The 24,478-nt window shown below is 41.8% G+C and overlaps 1 protein-coding gene across 1 annotated transcript in view; it reads right to left on the bottom strand.

Moving 5' to 3' along the window:
- The window catches only part of LOC134392233 (dynein axonemal heavy chain 11-like), a 232,744-nt gene that overhangs the window by 55,098 nt on the left and 153,168 nt on the right, over window positions 1–24,478 (bottom strand). Inside the window, exons 44-49 of the mRNA XM_063116377.1 lie at window positions 21,450–21,683; window positions 15,156–15,302; window positions 11,674–11,787; window positions 10,976–11,119; window positions 8,856–9,038; window positions 5,813–5,914 (exon numbers count right to left, since the gene is read on the bottom strand). Coding sequence (XP_062972447.1) covers window positions 5,813–5,914; window positions 8,856–9,038; window positions 10,976–11,119; window positions 11,674–11,787; window positions 15,156–15,302; window positions 21,450–21,683 — 924 coding nt within the window. The remainder of the gene's footprint in view (window positions 1–5,812; window positions 5,915–8,855; window positions 9,039–10,975; window positions 11,120–11,673; window positions 11,788–15,155; window positions 15,303–21,449; window positions 21,684–24,478) is intronic.

Here is a 24,478-nt window from a genome sequence, read left to right as displayed (position 1 = left end):
GTTTTGAACGCCATAGGATTTACTTGTGAGTAGACATGTATGGGATTGCTCTATTAGTTAGCTTATTACACTGGTTTTTCTTCCTTTTACCGAATTACCAATAAGACATGTCCCTTCCCTTGCAGTTTGTGCATATCAATGTGATTAATTTTTTTAAAGTGCCAAAATCTCTCTCTCTCTTTTAAAGCATTGCCCTTTTCAAAACAAGGGGAAATTCAGCATAGTTTCAGTGCCACAGTGATCAAACAGTGTCACATCACTATGGCAATTGGTGCCCAGGCCAGGAATACAGATCAGCTTTAATTGTGCAACGCCTTATTGCTGGTGCATGTCAATCAGAACCTATGAATTGAGAAAAATTTGCTCTGTTCATTCTGTTAAATGATGTATCCAATTAAACCTGTTAGAATTCATGATCTTCAGTCAAGGTTAAATGAAAGTAGTTACTCCTGTCAGCTAGGTGATTAAATGCTGCCTACATCAGGCACATTTATGTGCAAAATTAAAATTTTGGTATAAAGCATGAATCTTTATGCATGCCAGTTAATTATCTTGCAGTTCCTTCTACTTATTAAATGCCCACTGCATTTCTTCTTAATCATTAGCTTCCTTTCAAAACTTGTTTCATACTGTACATTATACCAAATTTCAATGTTTAAATGAAATGCAGTATAAATGAAAACTTCCCCTTTTCAAGGATTTGGCTGTTGCTACGTTACTGAAAGATAACCGTTATTAACAGTCCCCCCCCAGCCCCCATGTCATTATGCAAAAGAACTGTTTGTGTTGTGCTGCAGGATACTGAGCTACGGTGATAGGAATCCCTTGTGTTATTGCTGCCTCCTGGTCATTTTTGCTTTCTTTAAACCTACCTGGGACTTCTCCTGTTCGCCAGCCAAGAAATGAGGTAGTAACATGCAATGCTACAATATAACAATCAGCCTTGCAATAATAGGGAAAATGCTCTGTCTCCACCTTCCCAGAAAATGGAACAGATGAAAGCCTTCAAAGACCACCAGAGTTTTTAATTTGCCAGAGGAAGAAAAGAGGAAACCTCTGTTTAATGAAAAATAATAATAAAACGCCACTGTCCCTTCTGTGAAGTGGAGTGTTGCTGTAAACTGTTTTTGTTGGGATGTCTCAGCAAATCATTGTTCATCAAAAACCTCACCTGAGGAGAAAGAGGGAAACTTTCTTTCCGTGAAGGATAGCTATTTTTAAAATTACAATCCTTGACAATGATTTATTCTTGCATTATTTTAGGCTGCAGGACTATCAAGTAACCTGATAGAAGTAATAACACCAAGGTATAATTTCTAGTATTAGCTACATCTCTTTTGAAGATCCATTACTCCAATTCATTTCTGGAAACTGGCTTTGTAAGGAGCAAAAAGCCATAGAGCTATGTGGATATGGTGGAAGACTACACATTGTTGCACATCTGTTGGAGATAGAGGGCTAGAGAGAAGAAACCTCTCTCACCCCTGGATCAGCTGTCAGACAAAGAAAGAGAAGAGAATATCTAGAGTCAGGAAATGCTTTGGCTAATCTAGCTCAGTACTCGGTTTCCAACAGTCATTATTCCAGTTAGGGATGTATGAGAAATTTATTTCAGTTTGTTTTTGATCAAGATTTTACCCAGTTCGCACCTTCCGGAGTGAACACAGATTCAGATGCAACCTGTGGTCAAAGTCCATACATTTCCGAGCTTGCAATGCAATTTGTGGGCCCCCAAAAATGTTTTTGACAGCATGCGTATACATTTGAAAAATGTGCATGAAAACGCATACTTTTGGAAAACGTACATACATACAATTTAATCAATGGAAGAATGAACAGATTTTTTAAATGTGTGCAATTGATGCGTACATTTGGAAAAAATATGCATGAAAATACGCACAGATTTTCATGCGGGGAAAAAACCAAAAGCTTGCAATCGGATATGGACTCTGTTGGGACGAGCCTCAAGATGGAACTCAGAGAACTTCAGCTAGCTTGAGTTTTTCTGATTCGCACGTCCTTAATTCCAACTAAGATGCTATATTAATGGCAAAACAACAACAACAACAACAACAAAGGAACTCATAAGCAGTGCATGATGAGAACTCCGTCTAAATTTGTCGTACGTATCTGGCAGTCTGACCGTTCAGCTTCTGAACATGGAAGTTCTTGGCATTTTTAGTCCATGGGTATTGCTAGACATATCCTCTCTGTATTAGATAGGAGTTGCAGCCCAGAACTGTAAATGCAGTTGAAATCAGTGGGATTTACTCTTGAGAAAGGGAACTGGCAGATCTGTACTTTATGAACTTGAAAATGCACAGCTTCAAAGGACTGGAAGATTGATCCTTCGCACTTGAGAACACCAGGAAAATGGGTTTAAGGGGGGAAATTTAATTTTTTAATTAAAAATCAAGGGATGAACCAATATGATGCAAACTTGGGATGACTAAAGCCCTCCTTCAGAGCTATCACTGCCAATTTTGATCTTTTTATCTCTAAAAATGAGGGAGCTGCAGGCAAGGAGGGGGCATCCACATTTCTTTTCAGGTGAAAATGTACCCCTGGTCATGCCTACTCAGGAGTAAGAACATCCTTTCACGGTTGAGTGGAGAATTGCACCACCCTCCTCTTTTGTTAGCTAGATTGCTCTTAGACACCCACCCACCCAACAAAGAACAGGATGATCGATAGAACGCAACCACAGAAATACACAGGAGGTAGGAGAGCATTTATTTTGCAGGGAGGGAACATAATCTAGACTTCCTGCACTCCAAAAGGAAATGAAACATGGAGGATAATAGCTGAAATGAGTGCAGGATGTGGATGACGTCATGTGGATACAGGGCTGCAAAACTGCATACCAGGCAGGGCGAGTGTGCGATAAATTGTTGGTGTGATGGAGCCCTAAGTATTGGCAAGATTCAAAAAGCTTGAGAAAGGGTTGTTGTTCGTGTTTCTTGGCAAACTTGTGTTAACATGGGTGTTTCCCAAAGCAGGGTGGATGGCATACACTTGGGAACATGAATTTTTAAACACTTGTATACACATGTCAGGAAACTCTGAGATAGATGCTTTCATCTCCCGCACCTACCACCTAACCCCTTTTATCACAGGGGAGCAGCAGTACAGCATTGTTTTGAGCCCCTGAGGTGATAAATGGGCATAGGAAGCCAAATAAGGGTCTACAGTGGTGATTGGTGGATGCTGCTTTGGGCAAATTGAGGAAGGAAGGTGATTCTGGTGTTAGCAGAAACTATCATGAAGTTGAAGTGGAAACAGGAAGTGCCTCCATGAGCACCTTGTGAGAACACAGTACTGACTGACCAGCACTCTTGCTGATGTAACTACATATTAACTGCATACAAATATCTAAAGAACCTTAAATGAAAGTTATAATAAAGAGAATTTGTCACTCTCCTTACTCTCTTTCTCTTACACATGCGTGCGCACACACACACACTCACAAATGTTAAAACTGAAAAACAACAGGAAAATGTATGTGAGTAAAAGTCCTTGAATTAACACTGACATTCCAGTTGAATGCCCAGGCCCATTTCTGTGGGTTATTGGACAAGTGCTAGAAAAATCAATATCTCTATTGAGAAACCGTCTTTTGGAATTGAGGGGAAAAAACCCGGAACATTTTGAGTTCAAATGTTCATTGTTCCCTAGTGTTATTTCAAATTCCTGTTTGAAGTTAAATTGTCAAACCATAAATAGAATGAAATGTTCACCTACAGGTGGATGTTATACTTGTTTTTATAACTAGCTTTGTAACTCTGAAAAAGTCACAAAGGTTAACGGCAACTTTGTACTTCGTTATTCCTTATCAGCCGAAATAGGATCTAGCTCAAGTTTGCTGTCTTACTATCTGCAACTGCAGGGGCTTTAGTAATTCACCAACCATCATGTCAAAGAAGAGCAAGGCTCTGCTACAATATAAAAACAAAGGATTAATTTTAGAAGTGTTTGAGAAACATATTGCTGAAGTAAAGTACATTGGATTGGATCCAGCGTTAAACTCAAAAGTTAGTCATGCCTAAAGTCTCATTGTTGGGAGCTCTCCATCTGGAAGCACCCTTACTTTCAAGTAAGTATGCTTAAGGATTGTATTCTTAATTCCTTTTGAACAGAAACAGTCTTTTATAATAGTATGTTTTTCTTATTAATTTTACAGCACAATCCTAAGCATGTTGAGGTCCACAGTGTTCAACAGGGCTTACTCCCAGGTAAGTGTACATAAGACTGTAGCTAAAGCACGTTGCTCGACAACTGGTAATGAAAGAAATATCACATTACAACACACATCAGTGTATACATGTATCACCAGTCAAATGAATCTAGCAGGTGTGGTGTCCGCCTTTCTGTTTTTTTGCTTTTATGATGGATACTTTCTGAAACTGAAAGTTTAACATAGCATTTCCTGAATTGCAACTGAAATCTAAAAGGAAACTTTGCCATTTATCTCAAGGAAGAACATTGGGCTCCATCACACCAGTGTTTTATTGCACTCTCATCATGCCTGGTTTGCTGATTTGCAGTGCGGTACTCACTTGGTGTGTTGCCTGTCCTGCAGTCACCCCACCTCTTCCCCTCCATTTTTTGTGTTTTCCTAGAGTGGGGAAAGTTCGGTTTGTTTCCTCCACCCGGGATTAAAGCGCTCTTCTGCCCCTGTGTATTGCTGTTCTCGCGCCATGTCCTTTGTTGGGGGCATGTGCTTTGAAGTGAGGTCTTGCTGATGAAAGAGGAGGGCAGGGCGGTTCTCCTTTTCCAGCCTGCCGGTAGAACCCTACCCTTGTTGCCCACAGAAATGGCACCCAGCCGATGAAATGTTGTAAAACTAGGCAATAGGGGTGTGCTATGATAATTAACCAAAATGCTTACAGCTCCCTCATTTTTAAAGATAAAGAGATGAAACTTGGCACCATGGTAGCTCTTGAGTAGGGCTTTAGCCATGCCAAGTTTGAATGAGATCCCTAAAAACACACACACCTCAAACCATTCACCTACACAAACACACACACCTCTCTGATTCTGTGTTAATCCACCCTTCTGCATTTATGGAGGATAAACGCTCCCTCCATAAATGTGTGGGGGTGGATTATAGCAGAATCAGAGAGGTGTGTATGTGTTTATGTGGGTGAATGGTTTGAGGATTTTTTTTAAAAAATGGTTAAATATCAATGGTGAAAAGACAGTATAGTGATGATTGTGAAAGGGACCAGTGCTTGCCCAATTAATGAAATGGAGATCAAAATCATGGGTGCATAGGAGGGGGGAAAAAGTATGTGTGATGAAACATCTAAGAAACATGTGTGTGATGGTTGGCTTATGCTAGACTACAATCAGAAATGGCTGTTGTCTCTGTGTTTACTCTATTTCTTTACACCCAAGAGCAGCAAGGGTGCACCAGTACTATATCAGTCCTGGAAGTAGGTCCCTCAAATCCCAGGGAGAAAACCCACTCACATAGCCTTTGCTTGTGCAGTGCAACCCCATGCATGCCGTGCAGAAGTAAGTATCATTGGTTTCAATGGAGCATACTCCTAGGGAAGCGGGGATTCAGCCTTATGCCCCTAAAGCCTGGGTGAAGAGGCAACTTAGGTCAGATGAGACAATAACAATATTTTGTACTGCCCTGCCCAGACCAGTGCATCAAGCAATATGGAATACAGGAAACAACAATTCAAGCTAGAAACTTGCTTATCTCCATTAATATACTATAAATGTAAATGAAATTTAAAAACAACACATTTAAGGTATGATGCTCTGAAAAAACCATAATTAAGTACAAGACAGTAAGACTTACAAGGAGCTTCTTTCTAATAGAGTCAAGTTTTTCCGCTGCCACGATCAAGTCCGCATTGGCTTGTGCCAGTGATTGTCGCTTTAAGTCCACTTCACAATATACCTAAAAGGCAGAGCATGAGAGGATTTTAACCGGTGTTCATTGCAGAAACGTTTTTAATACGGTTTTTGGAAATATTTTTGTGGTGGCAGTTGTTGGTACCGTCCACAGGCAAGAGAGAAATTTAAAATAGCTGCTGCTGCCTGTGATACTGGCAAAGGGAAGGCTTGGAGGTGGTGGTCCTAGGGTGCTAAAGAGCCATGGCTCACTCCCTCATTTACTCAAACCTTGCCTTATGGCTCAGCAACTTTGGCAAGGCCTCCATCATTCCTACTCCCTCTACATCAGCCTCCTTCCCTCACCTGGTAGCCCATGCAATGGCCAGCTCACACTGGGGCTGCTTCCACGTGGAGGGCTTCTAGCACTTGCAGTCAAAAGACATTGTGCACCCTTTCCCTCTGTCGCTTTGTCAAAAGTTTATGCAAGGTGTGTGCCGACATGTGATAGGGAGGTTCCTATCACATGACATCTATGCGTGCATCAAGCACATCTGGAGTTTTAGACTGAGAAAGTTAAATTTCAATATTCTAGTACTATTGTATGTAGGTAGGTAAAAACTATGATTAAAATAATAATAAAGAATAGAAAATTATTGAAAGTTTTTTATAATAATTATAATAATATATTTATTTATTTGTTACCCGCCACTCCCTCTGGATCGAGGTGGGGTTCAACAAAAATGCAAATGCCATAAAATACATATAACTAATTAAAACGTTTAAAACTAATACATTATTAAAAGCAACACATTATTAAAAAGGCATCACTTGGCTATGAAATGGCTATGCTCATGTGGTGTTGCCTGATGCAGGATTGTGCACCATGCCACTAGATCAGTGCCTCTGAGCAGCAGCTGAGGATGAGAGAGAGAGAGAAAGAGAGAGAGTGATTTCAGGTGGCAACTGACGAGGTGGGAGGAGCCAGCTCACCTAGTGCAGGTGCAACCGTGCTGCTCCTGAGCAGAAGCTCCTAGGGGGTTCTATTAAGAGAGGCTGTAATAGGTTGGCTAATGTTAGAAGACTTCTGAATTGCAATTGGATCCTAAGCTGGACTCCAATTTAATGGAGACTCCCACTGGCAGAACCATTTCCCCTCCTATGTGGTTCCTGAGGGTTCTAAACCCTCCAGATCAGATCTTCTGAGGGCAGTGGTGGCTGAAGGGGAAAAGAAGCATGGACATTGCTTCCCCCCTTCTCTGCCAGTGGAGTAACCCATGAGGGGAGTTCAGATCATGGGAATAAGCCAAGAAGTTCACACCCCTGTTTGCCTTTAGTCACTATTCAGTGGCACTAGAAAGCTAATATACTGTAGTGGTATAGCTCTGAGGGAATGCAGATGTACTTATTCCTCAAGAAATTTTTTAATAAAGAGAGAGGAGGTTAAAATAAATCACATCATAATATTGAGACATTTACTTAGGATTTGGGGGAGAACTGAGATTTGTTATATTAGATAATAGAAGGAATTCCTATATTTGGCAACACTTACAGACACACACAAGGCCACGAGGGTCCACAATTAAAATTCAACACACGATCAGCCAGAAAAGTACAATATGGAATGTTAACATTTGATCCAAGATGAGATCAAGCCACCAAGAGTATTGATCTCCTTAAAATTGTTTTATGGATTCCACTGATCAACATTAAATATGTAAATCATTCAGAAAAAAGTTGTATATATAATCAATATGGACACCCCTGAGGTTTGTAAAAATGATACAGGCTATAATGTACAGAAAATAAATTGCCAGCTTAAAAACAAAAACATAAAATATTAGCACTTACATATATCTTTTCCAGATGTCCATGCAATAGGAGAGCAGATTGATAAAGGATAGAGAAAATACGAAATATGCATCATGACAAACAGTGAAGAATTAAGTATTGTAACTTCCATTAATTACATTCTGGTAAGATGAATAGGCTGCTCATCATTAATGAGAACATACACCTTTGTCTAAGTTTCACATCTACTTGTGATAAATGTGCTAATAGCGATAAAATATATCATACTAGCATTTGAATTAACAGCTCACTAATAGATTGACATATGAGTATGAAGAAAGTGTTTAATCACAAACATGGCACCACACCCAACAGCAAATCCTCCTTCATTTCTTTACTATATAAAGAAACTGAACCTGATTTAAACCCTACAATATTTTCTAGTTAGTACATACCAAAATAACTTTGTCATGGTATGTAATTATGTTGTACTTCAAATTATATTTAGACACATATCAAATATAGTATGGGTTATGGACCCTTTAATGCAACAGCAATGGCATTTTTTTAATAGAAAGGGTGCTTGGTTTTGTGAATAATACACATTGGCACATCAATGGCTCATCTACATTTTAAACTGTCTTGGCTTTCCTCAAATGATACTGGGAAGTGCAGGTAGCCATGGGTGCCCAGAATTCTCAATTAGAAATCCATAGAGGACTAGGAATGAGTGCTCCAAGGCAGCACTCTAAGGAAGGGGAATCCCCTTCTGCCTGATCTGTGACTGGAGATAACAAGGGTATTGCCTTGGGCACCACTCATGCTCTCCCTGCCTCCCCTACACCCTATGGCCCTAGGTAGCCTCCAGGCCAGGGGATGGTGCTTGAGGAGGAGTGGGCAGCACCCATGGAGAAATCCCAACCTACTATAGGCTGGATAAGAAGTGTCTGTGGACCAGATCAGACCCACGGGCCAGAGGTTCCCCGTTCTTGGTATAGAGACACGATGAGCTCCTCACCTCCAAATTTACCACTATATCACTGCATGGTTCTTGTGGTGATAAAATAGGTGTGGGAAGAACCAGGAACATTGCCTTGGGCCCTTTGGAGGGAAGGTGGGTTAAAAATGTATAGAGTAATGGATGCATGGATTTAATGTATTCATTATGGAATTAAACGACAAAGTAGTGCTAAGAAAAAGAGTACTTAAATTCCTACCTCGTGGAATTTAATAATATTAATAACCCATGCACAGAGACCAGCAGCAGCTGAAGATTTTGTCCGTACAAATTCTGGGTTGAACTCTGGATCATTCAGGTAATCTTCTTGCACAGCTTTAACTGTTGCTTCAGGGATATGTTCTTTATCAAAATTGACAAGACCTTGGAGGAATTCATCCACCTAAAGAGTGAAGGGAAGGATTCCCCCACCCCAAGTCCATTGATTAATTATAATGAGATGCAGAATGTAGGAAGTCTGAATGCCTCTCTTAATTAAACGAGGACACATGAAGTTCTTATTCCTCTCTGCTTGACACTAGTGAGACCGCACCTGGAGTATTGTGTATGATTTTGGGCACCACATTTCCATAAGGACATTGACAGGTTAGAACAGATTCAGAGGAGGGCAACAAACATAATACAAGGACTTATGCAGACAGTCTGGAAAAAAGACTGAGGGGAGATATGTTAGCAGTGTTCCAGTATATAAAAAGGTGCCACAGGGAAGATGGTCAAGAACCGCCTTGATTCCCAATACTGGGGGAAAGGTGGGATATTATTATTATTATTATTATTATTATTATTATTATTATTATTATTATTATTATTATTATAAAACTATTTTGTATTGCCATAGAAATTAGGACCTGAAATAATGGATATAAGTTACAGCTACCCAGATTTTGATTAAATATAAGGGAAAGACTGTAAGATCTGTACAACAGTGGAACAGTCCACCTATGAAGATTGTCGATTCTCTATCTCTGAAGGATAGAGCCACCTCCCATGGATGGTTTAATTGGTTTTCCTGCAAATTGCAGAGGGGTGGACTAGATGATCCTTATGGTCCCTTTCAACTCCATAATTCTACGGTTCTATGATCTGGCCACATGTTTTAATACCGAATGCTATGAAAGTTTTAATACCCTTGTTTACACCATATTTTGTGATCCCCCAGTCCTTCTTTCATTGCCAATCTGTCACTTTGAATTAAGGAGTAAAACACAAAGAAACCAACATTGTTGCCAAGCGAGCATGTTCTCCAGGCCATTTTGAGTGCTTCCCTATCACCTTTAAAAAAAAACATCACTTTTTCCCTGAGGAAGTGAACTAGTACAGGTCAGGACTGGCCACATACATTAGCTTTCCTCTGTTGACATGAACCAAGGGAATTTTACTCAAAGATCTGTTAGAATGCATATCTTTGGCTGGAATATGGGAATCCATAAAGCTTCTGCCCTGGTGAGAAACAACCAGCTCAAACACAAAGGAGTAGGGTATGATGACTTTAGTCTTGTGTGTTTACTTAAAATAGCCACAACAACCAAGAGAGAATGCAACCAAGAGGTCCACTGATGGGTTTTAAATTTATGAAATGAGTGAATACACTGAATTTCTGAACAATTAAGGAACAATTATTCTGTTAAGCAATCCTAAATACACGCTCTTTCCTAAGAACAGAAGGAGTTTGCTAGATCAGATCAAGTACCACCTAGACCAGCATTCTTTGCCAGCAAGCAGCAAATGTTGATGATGCACCAGAAATCAGTCAGTTGTCCACCAGTAAACTATGGCCTAGTTTTTTGCCCACAGTTATTTTTCTTTCTTTCCCTTTCCTGCAGGGATACCCCTTCTGTTCCTTTCTCCTCATACCAAAATGTTGGTCTCTGCCATTTTGGATTTGGTCAGTAGCCACACACTGTATCTAAGATAGCAATGGCTGTGGTTATTATCCTCTTGGTTGTAGTTATGTATTTGCCAATAGCAGAGGGCAGCCGTGTTAATTTATTGTAGCAAAAACAAAGAGTCTCTTGAGCATCCATAATTATAATAAGGGTGCCAAGGAGAATAAGCTATGCCTCTTGGCTATCTTTACTGCATTGATCTCTCAAGTCATTACATTTTTTTCCTATGACAAAATGTCAAAGATGTCTAATTAGTTTGATATTAATTTTTGGGGGGAAGTTCCTTGACAAACTCCTGCCATTTCTATTATCTTTGGCATTTTCCTCAAATATATGACTAGTAAACCAAGATATAGTGACTACAACATATTTAATTAAGACAACATTGTCTTAAGGAAAAATTTGTGTCCTCTAAGAGAGCATCCTCCATTACCTTACTCATGTACATCTTTGTGGTTTTCCAGCTTCTGTCCTTTGGAATCTTGCCACTTGGGGACAGAAGGATGAGAACAGCAGCTGTCACATTTGTTACAATAGCAGGTGGATTTGGGAAAGTTCTTAGCTCTGTCAGGTTTAGCTGAAACAAAAGCAGGAAGACACCAGTATTAATAGGCCAGTTATATTTCTAATGATAAATGTTGCTTATTTAAAAAGTATTGTATCCTCCACATGTGACCACGGGCCAGGCCTTGTACGCTCCAGAAAGAGCATTGTATTCTCCAACATGTGGCAGGGTCCAGGGTTATGCACACTCCAGAAAGAGCTGGTGGTGTATGGCACATTTAACCCAGCAACATCATCTTCCATGCATTTTTGGGAGTTCTGGATGCCTAGTTGCTAGTAGGCTAAATAATTGGCAGCAATGACAATGCAGGGGTGGACAGAAAGTAGATCTCCTGATGTTTAGGACTTCAACTCCCAAAATCCATGTCCAGCATGGCCAATGGTCAGGACTGCTGGGAATCAAAGTCCCAAACTCCTGAAGATCTACTTTCTACCCACCCCTAATGTAAGGCAACCGTGAGAATATGAGCATGAGCTCAAAAGATGTTATCTTGGGGTGGGTGGGGAGAGTGAACAACAAGGCAGGGAATAAACCTTTCAAACAAATCAAATGCAAAGTGTTGTTACCCTGTTTAGTGTATTCAAGGCAGCATTTGCTGCATTAAGAGCTGGCTCAGCTTTTGCAAGGTCATTTTCAGATTCTTGCTGCTGCTTTGTTACTTCTGCTTGAATAGCTGCCACCTAGAAAACAGCACACAAGAATTGTCAGGTCAGGTGTGGCACACTTGCCTTGCAGATGGACATCGCAACACACACACACGACAAATATTCAATTTCATCCAAACCAAGATCTATGAATGTCACATTCAATTTCCTGCTTGTTTAAGAACTAATGTCAAACATTATTTAATTCAGGAACACCAATCTGCTAAGCACCGCAAAGAACGCAGATGTGATAGTGCCCAGAGGGCTTAAGCAGCTTACATTAGGCAGGCAAGACTGAGAGGGAGAGGAGGGAGACATAAGGTGGTTCAGGAAAAGGTTTGTTAAAGAAGCGGATATCAGTAGGGACGTGAAGAAGGAGAGGGAAGGAAGGAGGGAGCCTGCCTTCAACCTGTGCTAAATAATAAGACAAAATTCTCACTTGATAAAGCAATAAGCTTCTGACACGTTTTATGGCCACAAAATATGTAACATATAGTGGCTTTTTTTTCATGTTGATCACACACATACTTAAAAAGAAACCCGTTGGGGAATCTGGGAGGCAGCTTGATGTTAGGAGAAGCACAGAGTTACAGAGGTGATGGCACATCACACATTGACTATAGCTCTGGCCAGGCATTTGCCTGAACGCATGAGAGCTAAAACTGTGCAGATAACCTACAGCTCCTGCCAGGTTGAGCAGCAAGGTCTGAAGTGGCATTCTACTCATTTGGGGCCCGATTGCATGGAGAGTTTGACCCTGAGGCCCAAAACATGCAGAGAGTTCTACTCACCTTCAAGTGAACCTTCAGGCCTTGGGGTGCAGATGCACGAGGTTCTTGGGAGCATGGCCAGTGTGTGCAGCTCTCACCCCCTACACAGTTTTAGCCTTCATGCGTTCACACAGCTGAGGAAGGCCATAGTCTTCCTTCCCATGCTGTGGGATCATCTTTGGAGGCCCTCTTCTGGGTGCCCCTTCTGTCTGAGGTGAGGCACGTGAAGACTGGGAAAGAGGACCTTCTCAGCTATGGAGCTTATGGAAGTGTGACTGGAGCTTACATTTATGTCTTTTCAACACCAGACCAAAAAAGTTCTAATTTCCCCAGGCCTTTTATCTTAATGGTTATTTTTGTTATGGGATTTTATTGCGGGAGGGTTCTTATGTATTTACTGTTTGATACTTCTTTTTATGTGAATCACTCTGGAAACACATACTGAAGTGTGGTATATGAATTCATTAAATAAATAAAATTGTGATAATCTATTCTAGACATTATGAGGGGGAACAGATATATACTTTGTGTTCCTTGTAACATCTAGCTCTATCCTACATGGAGAGCATATATATATATATATATATATATATATATATATGATGGAAATAGCCGTTGGCCTGCTTTTGCCTAGATCCCTACATTTATAATAGCAGGCTACATAGGTTCCTACTCAGCCCAACTCAGCCATTAGCAAAATGTCTTATTTCAAGGGGCCACCACTGACACCCCAGCGGAAGCCCACTAACAAGAGACTCCCCCCCCCTGCACTTGCACCTTCTCTTTACCATGGCAACCTCCTTTTTCACCTCTCTCTCGCTCTGGCCAAGACAATAGTGGTGGTGAGAAGGAGGAGCAGTAGATCCTATAGCCTACTTGATTACCCCCTTTCTGATGGAGGGGGCTAATTGAGGTTATCTTGACCAAGGGCCTGCAAAACCCTGAAGCTGGAATTGGTAGCAAGAGCAGAAAATTGGCTTACACCCGACCACACACACACACACACACACACACACACACACACAAATCAAGCATGAAGCACCTTCCATTCAGAGGGCATGTCTACACCAGCCCTATATCCTGGGATCATCCCTGAGCATCCAAATGCCACACAGAGGATCCCAGGAGCAGGCAGGGATGATCCCTCCATTTTCCTGGGATAACCCTTAGGTGTAGAAAGGGCCAGAGACTCCTTCTACTCTTTGAATCTTGTTAGCACATGCGAAGACCAAAGATAATATGAATCTTACAATGTGAACAGCCTGATTTATTAAAAGTGCAAACCTAGATCTACACTACTGCTTTACCGCGGTATTGAAGTGCACAACTGTTGGGGCACAATCCATCACAACAGTTAAAGCTGCAGGAGCCCTGCCCTCTTTTGTATCTGGTCACTCTAGTATAGCTCCTGCAGCTTTAACTGTTGTGATGGAGAGGGAATTTCACCAAGTGCTGCATGCATACAAACGACACCTGCTGAAATTCCCTTTTCAATACAACTGTTAAAGATACAGGAGCCCTGTTCCCCTTTTCATATGGTCAGGGCCGGTGCTACCATAGAGGCCACTCAGGCGGCCGCCTAGAGCGCCAAGGTAAGGGGGGCGCCGAACGCTGCACCCGGAATCCGCTCTCCCACAATGGCTCTGAGAGGGCAGTTTCTGGGTGCGCCGTTCCAAAGCCGCCTGCCTGCCCCAGCATCCTGGCTTCGCTTCGGCTGGGCGCCCACCTAGCTGAAGTGAAGCCAGGACGCTGGAGTGGGCGGGGGGCAGGCATGGCTTCGCTTCGGCTAGGTGGGCACTGAAGTGAAGTCAGAACGCTGGGGCAGGGGGGCAGCTTCGGAACGGCGCGCCCGGAAGTCGCTTTCCCAGAGCGGCTTCTGGCTGGGCGCGCTGTTCCGAAGCCGCCCCCCCCCCCCAGCGTCCTGGCTTCGCTTCGGCTGGGCGGGCGAGATGGCACCCTGTGCCCAGGTACGCTGTGGTGGGAGTGGGTGAAAGCAGCTCACCTGCCTAGGGCGCAAAATAGTCCGGCACTGTCCCTGCATATTTATTTATTTATTTATTACATTTTTATACCGCCCAATAGCCGAAGCTCTCTGGGCGGTTCACAAAAATTAAAACCACAGTAAAACATATGGTCAGCCTAGTTTTATTGCAAGCTTGTTACTGGGCACTCACAGTTTTTTGTGGGTCCCTCTCATAACATCATCTGCCTCCTATGCGCTTCCCGCCCCTTCTAGCCTTCTTCGCGTAACAAAAAATGCTCCTGGTAAGTCCGTATTATTTTTAAAGATGGAAGTTGCCTCGATCTCCTGCTGTGTGCAGGAGAAGGGGCATGATAAAGTTGCCCCTGAATGGGCCACGGGCACTTTTTCACTTCCTTTTTTGTCTCCCTGAGAGAAAGAGGGAGTATTGAGCAACAAAAGCAGGGGTGGAGAAGCGACGGTAAGCAAGCATGATTTCCCCCCATCTGATGGATCTCACAGTATTTATATCCTGCTTTTTATTCCACATTCGTAATCATTTGACATGAGGTGTAGATCTGGCCCATGTTCAACAGGGCTTACTCTGTACTAAGTGCATTTAGGATTGGATATGAATATGTGGCGTAGATATAATTCATTTCTATGAACATAACCTTCCGCTCCTCGTCATCAGCTGTGGCTTTTTCTTGACTTAGTTTTTCCGTCTGCAGTCCAATTTTGTCAATGAGAGCCTCCGTGTCTTTGTTTCTTTGATGAAGTTCTATCTCTTGAATGGCAAGCTTTGACTTCAGATCTTCTACCTAAAATGCAGCAAGAATAATCTGGTAATTAAGTTTTAACAAGATTTAAATGATATTCAAAACAAGCAGTTAAAAGGAGTCATTGCCTTGGGCTTTGTTGTACACTTGTATAATTATTTTCAGCCCTCTAGAGGATGCATAATTACATTTCTGTATTTATAAAAAGATTACCTTGAAGGCACCAATATGATTTTACACTCTGTTGACTAGCATATTAATATGGGGGTCAAAATGTCCCCTAATAAAGAAATGTTCTCAACAATTTTCAAACTATCCAAAGCCGTTTGTATGGGGGCTCCTTTGGATTTCATTGTTTGTGGGGAAACTCTGAAAACAAAAGTAAAGTAAATAGAGGGAAAGAAGAGGAAAACATGTAAATAACTAGGGAAAAGGTGGGTTTTTTTACTGTCTGATGATGTGATTCTTGATTGTTTTGTAACTTTGTTATACAGTATCTGGTTTCCTTTTGCACAGATTTTAAACCTGATTCTGATTCCATTTAAATAATTGGCTTTTCAATTTTTTAAAGAATTAATCTTGTTTACTAGCGCCACCAAAAAGTAATAGCCACATTTTGTTTACTCCTAGGAAAGTGTGCAGAGGTTTGCAGCCTGAGTTTCAAAGCACCTGCAACAGTAATGGAACTCCACCATCTGCAAGTTCTTTGTGAATTAGCAGCTTCAACGTTCAAATCCATAAGTTCATACAAATTTTCTACCAAAAATACCCCCCCTCTCTTTTTTCCAACGAACAGGAAAGGAAAGGAAATATATTCTTGACATCAAAGGAAAAGTTCTAAACAGGCGTACTATTCACTTAATTAGAGTCTCACACATTTAACCCCCATCCCCCTGCCCCCCAGCTCTTTGGTTCTGTCTCTTTGTCACACTCTACTTAGACAAGAGTGTCTTATTTTCTCAGTGGTTGCCACCAAGTTCTATGGAACAAAAGAAATGGCTTGCGATATGGGACAAATTTAAGGGGAGCAAAATGTAACTTCTTTCCAAAATAGCTGTGGAAGATGCTGCTATCCTTTAAATGGCTCTCTGATTGTAGCTCACTTAGGGGCTATCTTTACAGTGCTGAATTGGAGCCATGTTACCCCAAAACCTTGCACTTCCACTCCTGTGGGGTTGCACCAAATAATCCCCAAGCCAAGGGGCAAGTACGGGGTTTATGGTGATCATTCACCCCTCACCCCTCCCTGAGACAAGAAAAGAGACATGAAAAGATGAAGGGCGAGGAGGAGGAGGCAGTGGTGGCAGCTTAGGGAAGAAAATAATTTATTTTCCTAAACTCTTCTCCTCATGGCAAAGCAGCAAGGGGCATTCTGCTTGCTGACCAGCCTTTTGCCTCAGTGGAGGGTGACCAATCTGGGTTTGCCATCTGCCAGGAATGCCCCTGGAGCGGCTACAGACCAAGGACAGACAGGCAGAAGAGCTGGGCTGACCTCCCTCTGTCTGAAAAAGTCAAAGTCCTTGACTCTTCAGCTGCGTATCTTCGGCTCTTTGCTCCAGGGTGGCTTTGAATTGGTGGCTGCATCATCTAATCGACACTGTGCAGATTTGGAGCCACTGAAGATATCAAGAAGATGTCAAGACAGCCCCTTAGTTTCTCCCATATAAGCCAAAAGCTCCCACTGATTTATCTGGGCTCTAATTTATTTAGACTAATTTGTAAGAGTATTGGAGCAGGATGTGGACTTCTCACAAAGGCAGATTTAATCTCCAACTCCTGTGTGCATCCCTGTACTTTCTCCAATATATGTGAATGGTTGCCACATGCCTTAATTCAGGATGCCGAACCTCTTTGGCTTGGTGGGCACATTTGGAATTGGTTCTCTCACAAAATGGCTGCTATGGATGAGACTGATTATGTGGATCCGTTTCAGTTGGGTTTCAGGCTTGGTTTTGGAATGGAAAAAGCCTTGGCCACTCAGAAGAAAGACACGGGAAGTGTGACCATGTTGATTCTCCTTGATCTCTCAGTGGCTTTAGATACCATCTACCATGGTATCCTTCTGGGACGACTACCTGTATTGGCAGTGGGAGGTACTGCATTGCAGTGGTTTGACTTCTACTCAGAATCTTTGGTCCTCCTCTGGGTGCCTTCTCTAAGGTGGCAACAAGGGAGAGGGCCTTCTTATTGGTGGACCCCATCTGTGGAATGAGTACCACCTGGCTACTCGATGAGGTCCACTTGGCACCAACATCGCTATCTTTTTGGCACCGAGTTAAGACCTATCTCTTTTCTCAGGCGTTTAACAACTTATTATGAATTTTTAAGTTGCACTGGATCTGTTTTATGGTAATGGTTACTGTTTACAGTTGGTTTTGGATATATGTTGTCATTGTATATATTATTTGTGTGCTTTATGTAAACGGTTTTTAAATTTTGTGTGCTGCATTTTAATGGTATTAATCTTTCTAAACTGCCCAGAGAGCTTTGGCTATGAGGCCATATAGAAATCGAATAATAAATATTAATGGAGGTGGGGGTTACCCATTCATCAAATGGCTGCCACGTTAGGCATGGCCATTCACAAAATACTGATTTCCCAGAAGGCAACTGGTAAGACTAAAGGAAAAGTACTTTGCCCAAGAACCTAAGCTCCAAAACACAAACCCATTCTTTTGAACCCAAATAGGCAGCACCATAAAAATAGGAGGGGCAGGGAGCCTGCTGGGTGCAGAGGAAGGTGTCTGTGGGCTCATTGGTGTCCACAAGCACCATGTTGGAGACCTCAGTCCTAAGTCCTTTAGGCTGGATGTTCCATCCTCTATTGACACGAACTTATGGGGGATGCAATGCATCTCTGTATGCAGAGTGCACAGAGGCACATTGACCTCGCCCTCCTACAGGATCCTCTACACTATATGGATCTTTCCCCTGCCCTCCTGTCCACACTACTGAAAACATTTCACTGGTGTTGGCTAATGAGCTACAAAAAGCAGACAATTTCTGACTGATACACTGATGACACACTGAGGCTCTTTTGGAGCTCCTAAAATGCTGCTGCGGCAAACCAAAGTACAAATTTGTTATTATTTATTATTACATGTATATCCCACCTTATTCTCTCTCTCTTTTAAGGAACCCATGGTGGTTTACATGATCCTCCTCCTCTCCATTTTATCCTCATAACAACCCTGTGTTGTAGGTCAGGCTGAGAGTTAGTGACTGGCCCAAAGTCTCCCAGTGAGCTTTATGGCCAAGTGGGGACTAGAATCCAAATCTCTAGTTTAACGCTGTAACCACTACACCACACTGGCTGTCACAAATGACTGAATTCTGAATTCTTTTGGCTTAAAAATATCCAACCAGAGCAATTGGAAGTCGGTGGGAGAACTTACGGATTGACGGACGGAAGCTCAAGGCTGTCTGCCATATTTGCTTATGAAAATCCTGTTCCCACAGGTGCCATAAGTACATTGCTAAAGTAAGACGCTGAAAGGACGTGCGCACAATGACTATTAATAGAGGAAGGGAGTTTCATGCAAAATGATGAGTGTCAGCTGAGACTGCCCCAGGGCAATGCTTGTTACTTCATAAATGAGCTGATTGCATGTTCGCAACTACAATTTTCATGAAGTCCCATTCAACGAAATATTAATGGCCATTATTTAGCTATGGTATAAAGAGAATATACAACTGACAGTCTCCGAATGTTTCTTGCAAGAACGTCTCTTGAAATGCCAAACGTTTTTTTTTTAAAAACCCCAGCAGAACAGAGAATTACAAGTTTATTTTATATTAAAAGAACACCATAAAGACACAGCAATTTAATTCTGAAACCAATAGGATTTCTTACAAAATCCTGAAACCACCCATCCTTTGCACTTATTATTTTTCATAATAATAAATACAGGAACAAACTTGTTGACGCCTTTCTCCAAATTTTGACAAACTGGGTCAGCAGCAAATTTTGCATTCGTAGAAATTAGCAACTTGGGTCACAAGAATGTCCACAGTAAGCCCCCAACAATTTTCAAGAGGTCTACAGGGGAGTTTTTAGAATTGCTGTCCTAAGCCAAACAGATAACTCAGTCATGGAATTGGATGGTGAGCTTCTTGCATTCAATGAGGTATTGAAATTATTTGGGATAATAGTTGTTCATTGACAGTCAGAATTATCCTACTAATGAATATTAAAGAGAGTATTCATGTTTCAGTATTTTCATGGTAGGTGCTGCAAATTGGAAAAAACCAGATCAGAACAGGTTTAGAAGATTAGCAGTGTTGGAGCCACATATTTTATGATATCTGGACAAAAAGGAAACCTATCAAAAATGCACACAAATCTTGTCTGGCATGGGCTCTAGAGAGGATGTTTATGTAAAACAATAGGTTAGGGGAGAGAAGAGAAGAGGACTTCCACCAGATGATCAGTTTTGATGTTATGCTTTGGATCCTGGACTGACTTACTCTTTTTGTTTCACATTGAAAGAGCCAAATTTATGAGGTTATTTCAAGCATTGAAATTTTTAACTGAACATATTAATCAGTTCAATGCATGTACATCGGAACACTGGTAAAAGATTTGCAGAATGTGGTGTGATCCACCCCACCCCACCCAAAATTCTAACAAAAAAGATTAAACATTTTCCTGGTATTATTATAAAACTATTTTTTTGAGAGGGGGGGGAGCGTGTTCTAGTTTTCAGTCATGGTTTGCTAAACAAGTTAATTACCACTAGTCAATATCAGGTTGTAAGTATAGCACAGCCTTCCCCAATCTGGTGCACCCTAGACATCTTGGACTTTAAGTCCCATCAGCCCCAGCCAGCATGGCTAATGGTTAGAAATGCTGGGAGTTGTCATCCAAAATATATAGAGGGCATCAGGTTGAGGAAGGTTGGTGTAACCATGAAGCTGAATGCAGGCCCAACAGCCCTGTTCTGTAAGGTATCTGGCACCTCCCTGTGAAGCCTGTACTCAAATGCCCTACTGTGACCATTTTTGTTTGCACTTTGAGGACAAACTCGCTTGTCTCCACAGTGAACTTGATGCTGTTGTTCACACAGCTCCAGCAGCTTGGCTATTGTCAGGAGCTGCACCATTTTAGCATTTAACTTTTACTGGGGAAACTGCACTATCTGCCCATTTGCTACTGGGAGATGTTTAAGATTTAGTTTCTAGTATATAAAGCCCTAAACAACTTCAGACCAGGATATCTGAGAGAGCCCCTCCTCCCAATCTGCCCACATCACAGAGGTCATCAGATGAGGTGTTCTTGGTAGTTCTGCATATACCTACAGTCCAGTTGGAATCTACCCAGAGTAAAGCCTTCCGTGTGGTGGCTCCTTCTCTATGGAACTCACACTTGTGTTGTTGCTCCTGCTTGTGATGGTGGTGGCAAAGTTTGGTCTCCCCTGAAAAAAAATGTGAATTCACCCACCCACCCCATTGGTGGGGTGTAATCCGCTCACTGCCAACTTTTTTTTGCAGTTCTAGGCTGTCATCACATGCAGATATTTTACTGAGCTCCTTGCTGACTAAATAAATAAATAAATAAATATATGGCAGGTGAGCTGCATTCAGCCTGGTTGGTCACAACACATGTGCAGACTTCGCCTATGCAAAAGACTTTCTGATGCAGAGGGTGCAACCATAGGCATGCGCAAGGGGTGTGCTGGGTGTGCCCAGGCATATGTCTCAAGCAATAAGTGCCAAACTGAGGGGGCTATTGAGTAGAGATCCAGAAGGGGATCCAGACGCAATGGGAACGATCCTCCAGCTGCCCTCTGGCTGCTCTGCCACCCGCCAAAGAACTGCTGCCTATGAGAGAGTACCATTGCTCCCTGCAGCAGGAGTGAAAAGGAATCACTCTGCTGGGAACCTCTCTGCTGGAGGCCACACTTCAAGAAGGGCAGGAGGAGGGCCAGTGTCACCACAAAGCCCCACTAATGCTGGGGTCTGAGAAGGGTATTCTCAACATCACCACCACCCACACACCTACAATGGCTTGCCTGACCACAGAGTAGGGCATCAGTGTCTACAATGTTTAATAAATAAATGAATAAAATTCCTGCGTGCACACCTTCATGAAATGTGCTCCATACACCTATGAGTGCAACATTTCAGGCAATGCCTGTGGCTGCAAATTTGTTATTATTTTCGTTCCCTGCAAAATGTCCCCTAACTTACCTGTGATGCTGTAGTCTGCAGTTTTTGTAAGCCATTTCCCAATCTTTCCATTTTTTGAACCAACTCTTTTCTTTTCTTCCCCAGCAGATTCTGGTAAAGTTTAATGAGTTCCAGGAAACTCTTTGGCGTGGTATAGTTATAATGCTTCTCATTCTGCTGGTACTTGACACTTACTTCATTGACACTTGTATGTGCAAATGCAATGAACTCGCTGATTGAAGGCTTCACGTGAGACTGAAAAACAAATCCATGGCAAGTCATACTTCACAATAGTTCAGGTTTTTCTCTAGATTGGAGAAGGCAATAGAGGAGAAATTCATTCAGTTCACATTTTAATGTGAGAGCCAGTGTGGAGTTGTGGTTAGAGCACTGGACTGGGACTTGGGAGATCTGGGTTCTAGTCCCCACTCGGCACTGGAAGCTCACTGGGTAACTTTGGGCCAGTCACAGACTGCCAGTCCAGCCTACCTCACAGGGTTGCAATGTTGGGTTCATCCTTGTACATGCAATGACTTAACCAAATTTCTAAAAACAACACAACAATTCTGGCCTTGCATTATATTGCTGTGGCAATGTACTTTTAAAATGAGTCTTGTTTTTAATGCCCCTCTGCTGCTGCCATTTAATGGTATAATGGATGCATTATATTCATTTTTTTTTAGCAAGTTACATTTATTGTATTTTTTTGTATTTTGAGTCTGAAAGCCATCGTGGGAGTCCTTTTTGGGTCCTAAAGGCATGGCTTCTTCTAAAATAAAAGCAAAATAAAATAAATTATGCAGAAACAGATTTTTTAAGGTTCCTTCTTTTCTAACTTCTACTAATTCGGCTTTGCTGGTGATCACAGTCTACTGATGCATTATAGGAATACATAACAAAAACAGCTAGCTCAGTCTCTCAATCCTTGGAGTCAAGCAAGTGCTGACTATGGTGATGTATTGCATGAACACTTCAGTCTATCATTGTAATACATCAAAGCAAGGTACTGGTTTGAAGGTGGAATTACTCAAAAGATGTTGTCATTTAGCAGACCTGTCCGGGAGCAAAGAATCAGTTTAGTCATGGAGCGAAGACACAGTGCACTGCTAGGAGGAAGGAGGTTTTTTAGCTGCAAAATATTAGTGCATTAATGAAATACAATTTGCATTCATACAGATTATAGCACAAGGGAAGGTCACAATGTGACTGTAATTACTCAGTCAAAATCAAATGCTGTTGCAACCAAGAAAAGCCACTCTAGCTATGCAAGATATTTATTCACAGGCCACAAAGAAATACTGAATCTTATGTTGAATTCCACAGTGGTAATTTCCCCTGGAATAGTAATCCTTTATTCAGTTTTTACAGAGAATCCAGACAACACGGATGTGAAATTGTTGCACTCCAATGTTTCTGTATGTCTATTTTTAAACCTGATTGGTGATTTGTGTGTCTGTGCACGCATGCGTGCGCACGTACACACACAATGAAATTGAATTGCAGCACCAGCCTGCCTGCTGTGGAGAGGCTAAATGTTATTAAAACTTTTTTCACCACTCTGTGCCTTTAATTAGAAGTTTCCTGTTTGTAGAAACTACCCGGAGGATTAATGAGAAATAGCCTGTTAATTATTCCTTGAGTACTGCTGTTCTACAATATATTTTTTTAAAAATGTGAGGGTGCTAATAACTAAAGCCTTCCCCACAAAACAGAAACAGATATTGAGGCAATAAAAAAGGCTATTCAAAATACCTTAAAAAGGTTATAACCACTCCACCAGCCACAGCCTACAGGAAGGAATAAAGAGGGCAGGACATGCAAACAGAGAGCTTTTAATGAACATTTGAAAGGGCAATTGCTACACAGGACCTACTTGTTAGTAAACATTACACAAGGCTCTGTCATTGTGAAGCATTGTGCTGGGTAATATCATACTATATTGAGCTCTGTTTGGAACTACTGCTTTTAATTCCACATCCAGCTAATTACAGAGAAGCAATGCCTCAGCTGCACTGAAGGGCTCTGGAGTGGAAGCAATCTTGAATTTTTTTCCTCGGATATATTCAGAAGTTCTCTATGGGCTGGCACATACAGAAAACTATAGAATTTTGACTTTAAATCTGTAACTACAACCTATATCTAATTGATCAAACAGGTTGTACGGAAACTTTGTTTAGGATTTTCCTTTAAGGGTATAACTATTTGCATAATATACATAGAGTTTTATCCACTGTGTAGACTTAAGTTGGCCACTTACGAATCGGCAAAGCAGAGGAAAGGTGTCACCAAAATAGAGGGCAAAAGGGACATAAATTTGCATAACATTTTGCATATGATTATTATAATTTATTTATTTCATTCATTTATATCCACCTTTTTCCCTCCAAGAAACCCAAAATGGCGTACATAATCCTTCTCCTCTCCATTTTATCCTCACAACAACCACCCTGTGAGGTAGGTTGGGCTGAGAGTCTTTGACTGGCCCAAAGTTACCCAGTGGGTTTCCCTGGCCGAGTGGGGACTAGAACTCGGATCTCCTTAGTCCCAGTCCAACACCTTAGTCTCTACACCACACTGGCTCCACATATGCAAATTTAAAATGATTACTATAATTTGAATAAAAATATAATACATCTCACTATATTGAGGAGGGCTGACGAGATGACCTGCGTGCCTGCTCAATCTGCTGTCCAGGCACCTACTCTTGATGGGCTCTCCCTCTGATGGTACTTTGATTTTTAAACCAGACTTGGACTGGGCAGAACATCAAGAGCACACCTCCAAATAGCTGGACTAGATAGGCTGATCATCTGAACTAGTCTGGTTCTCCTTATGTCAGGACTAAAAGCATGGTGGATTTTGCACACTTTGGGGGCTGGATCCACAATGCTGGTGCTACATTCAGCACTGTGGGGTGCTCTGCTGATTCCATCTTAGCCCCAGCAAATTCCAGACATACTGCAGTCCACAAATTGCATGGCTCAGAGGCCATGCAACATTGGGCAACGCTGCTAAGGCTGGTAGGAGAGCAGCTGCCAACAAGTAGGCGG

The sequence above is a fragment of the Elgaria multicarinata genome, chromosome 2 (genome assembly GCF_023053635.1).
Source record: "Elgaria multicarinata webbii isolate HBS135686 ecotype San Diego chromosome 2, rElgMul1.1.pri, whole genome shotgun sequence".
NCBI classification, from domain to species: domain Eukaryota; kingdom Metazoa; phylum Chordata; class Lepidosauria; order Squamata; family Anguidae; genus Elgaria; species Elgaria multicarinata.
This window is presented reverse-complemented; position numbering and strand designations above follow the sequence as displayed.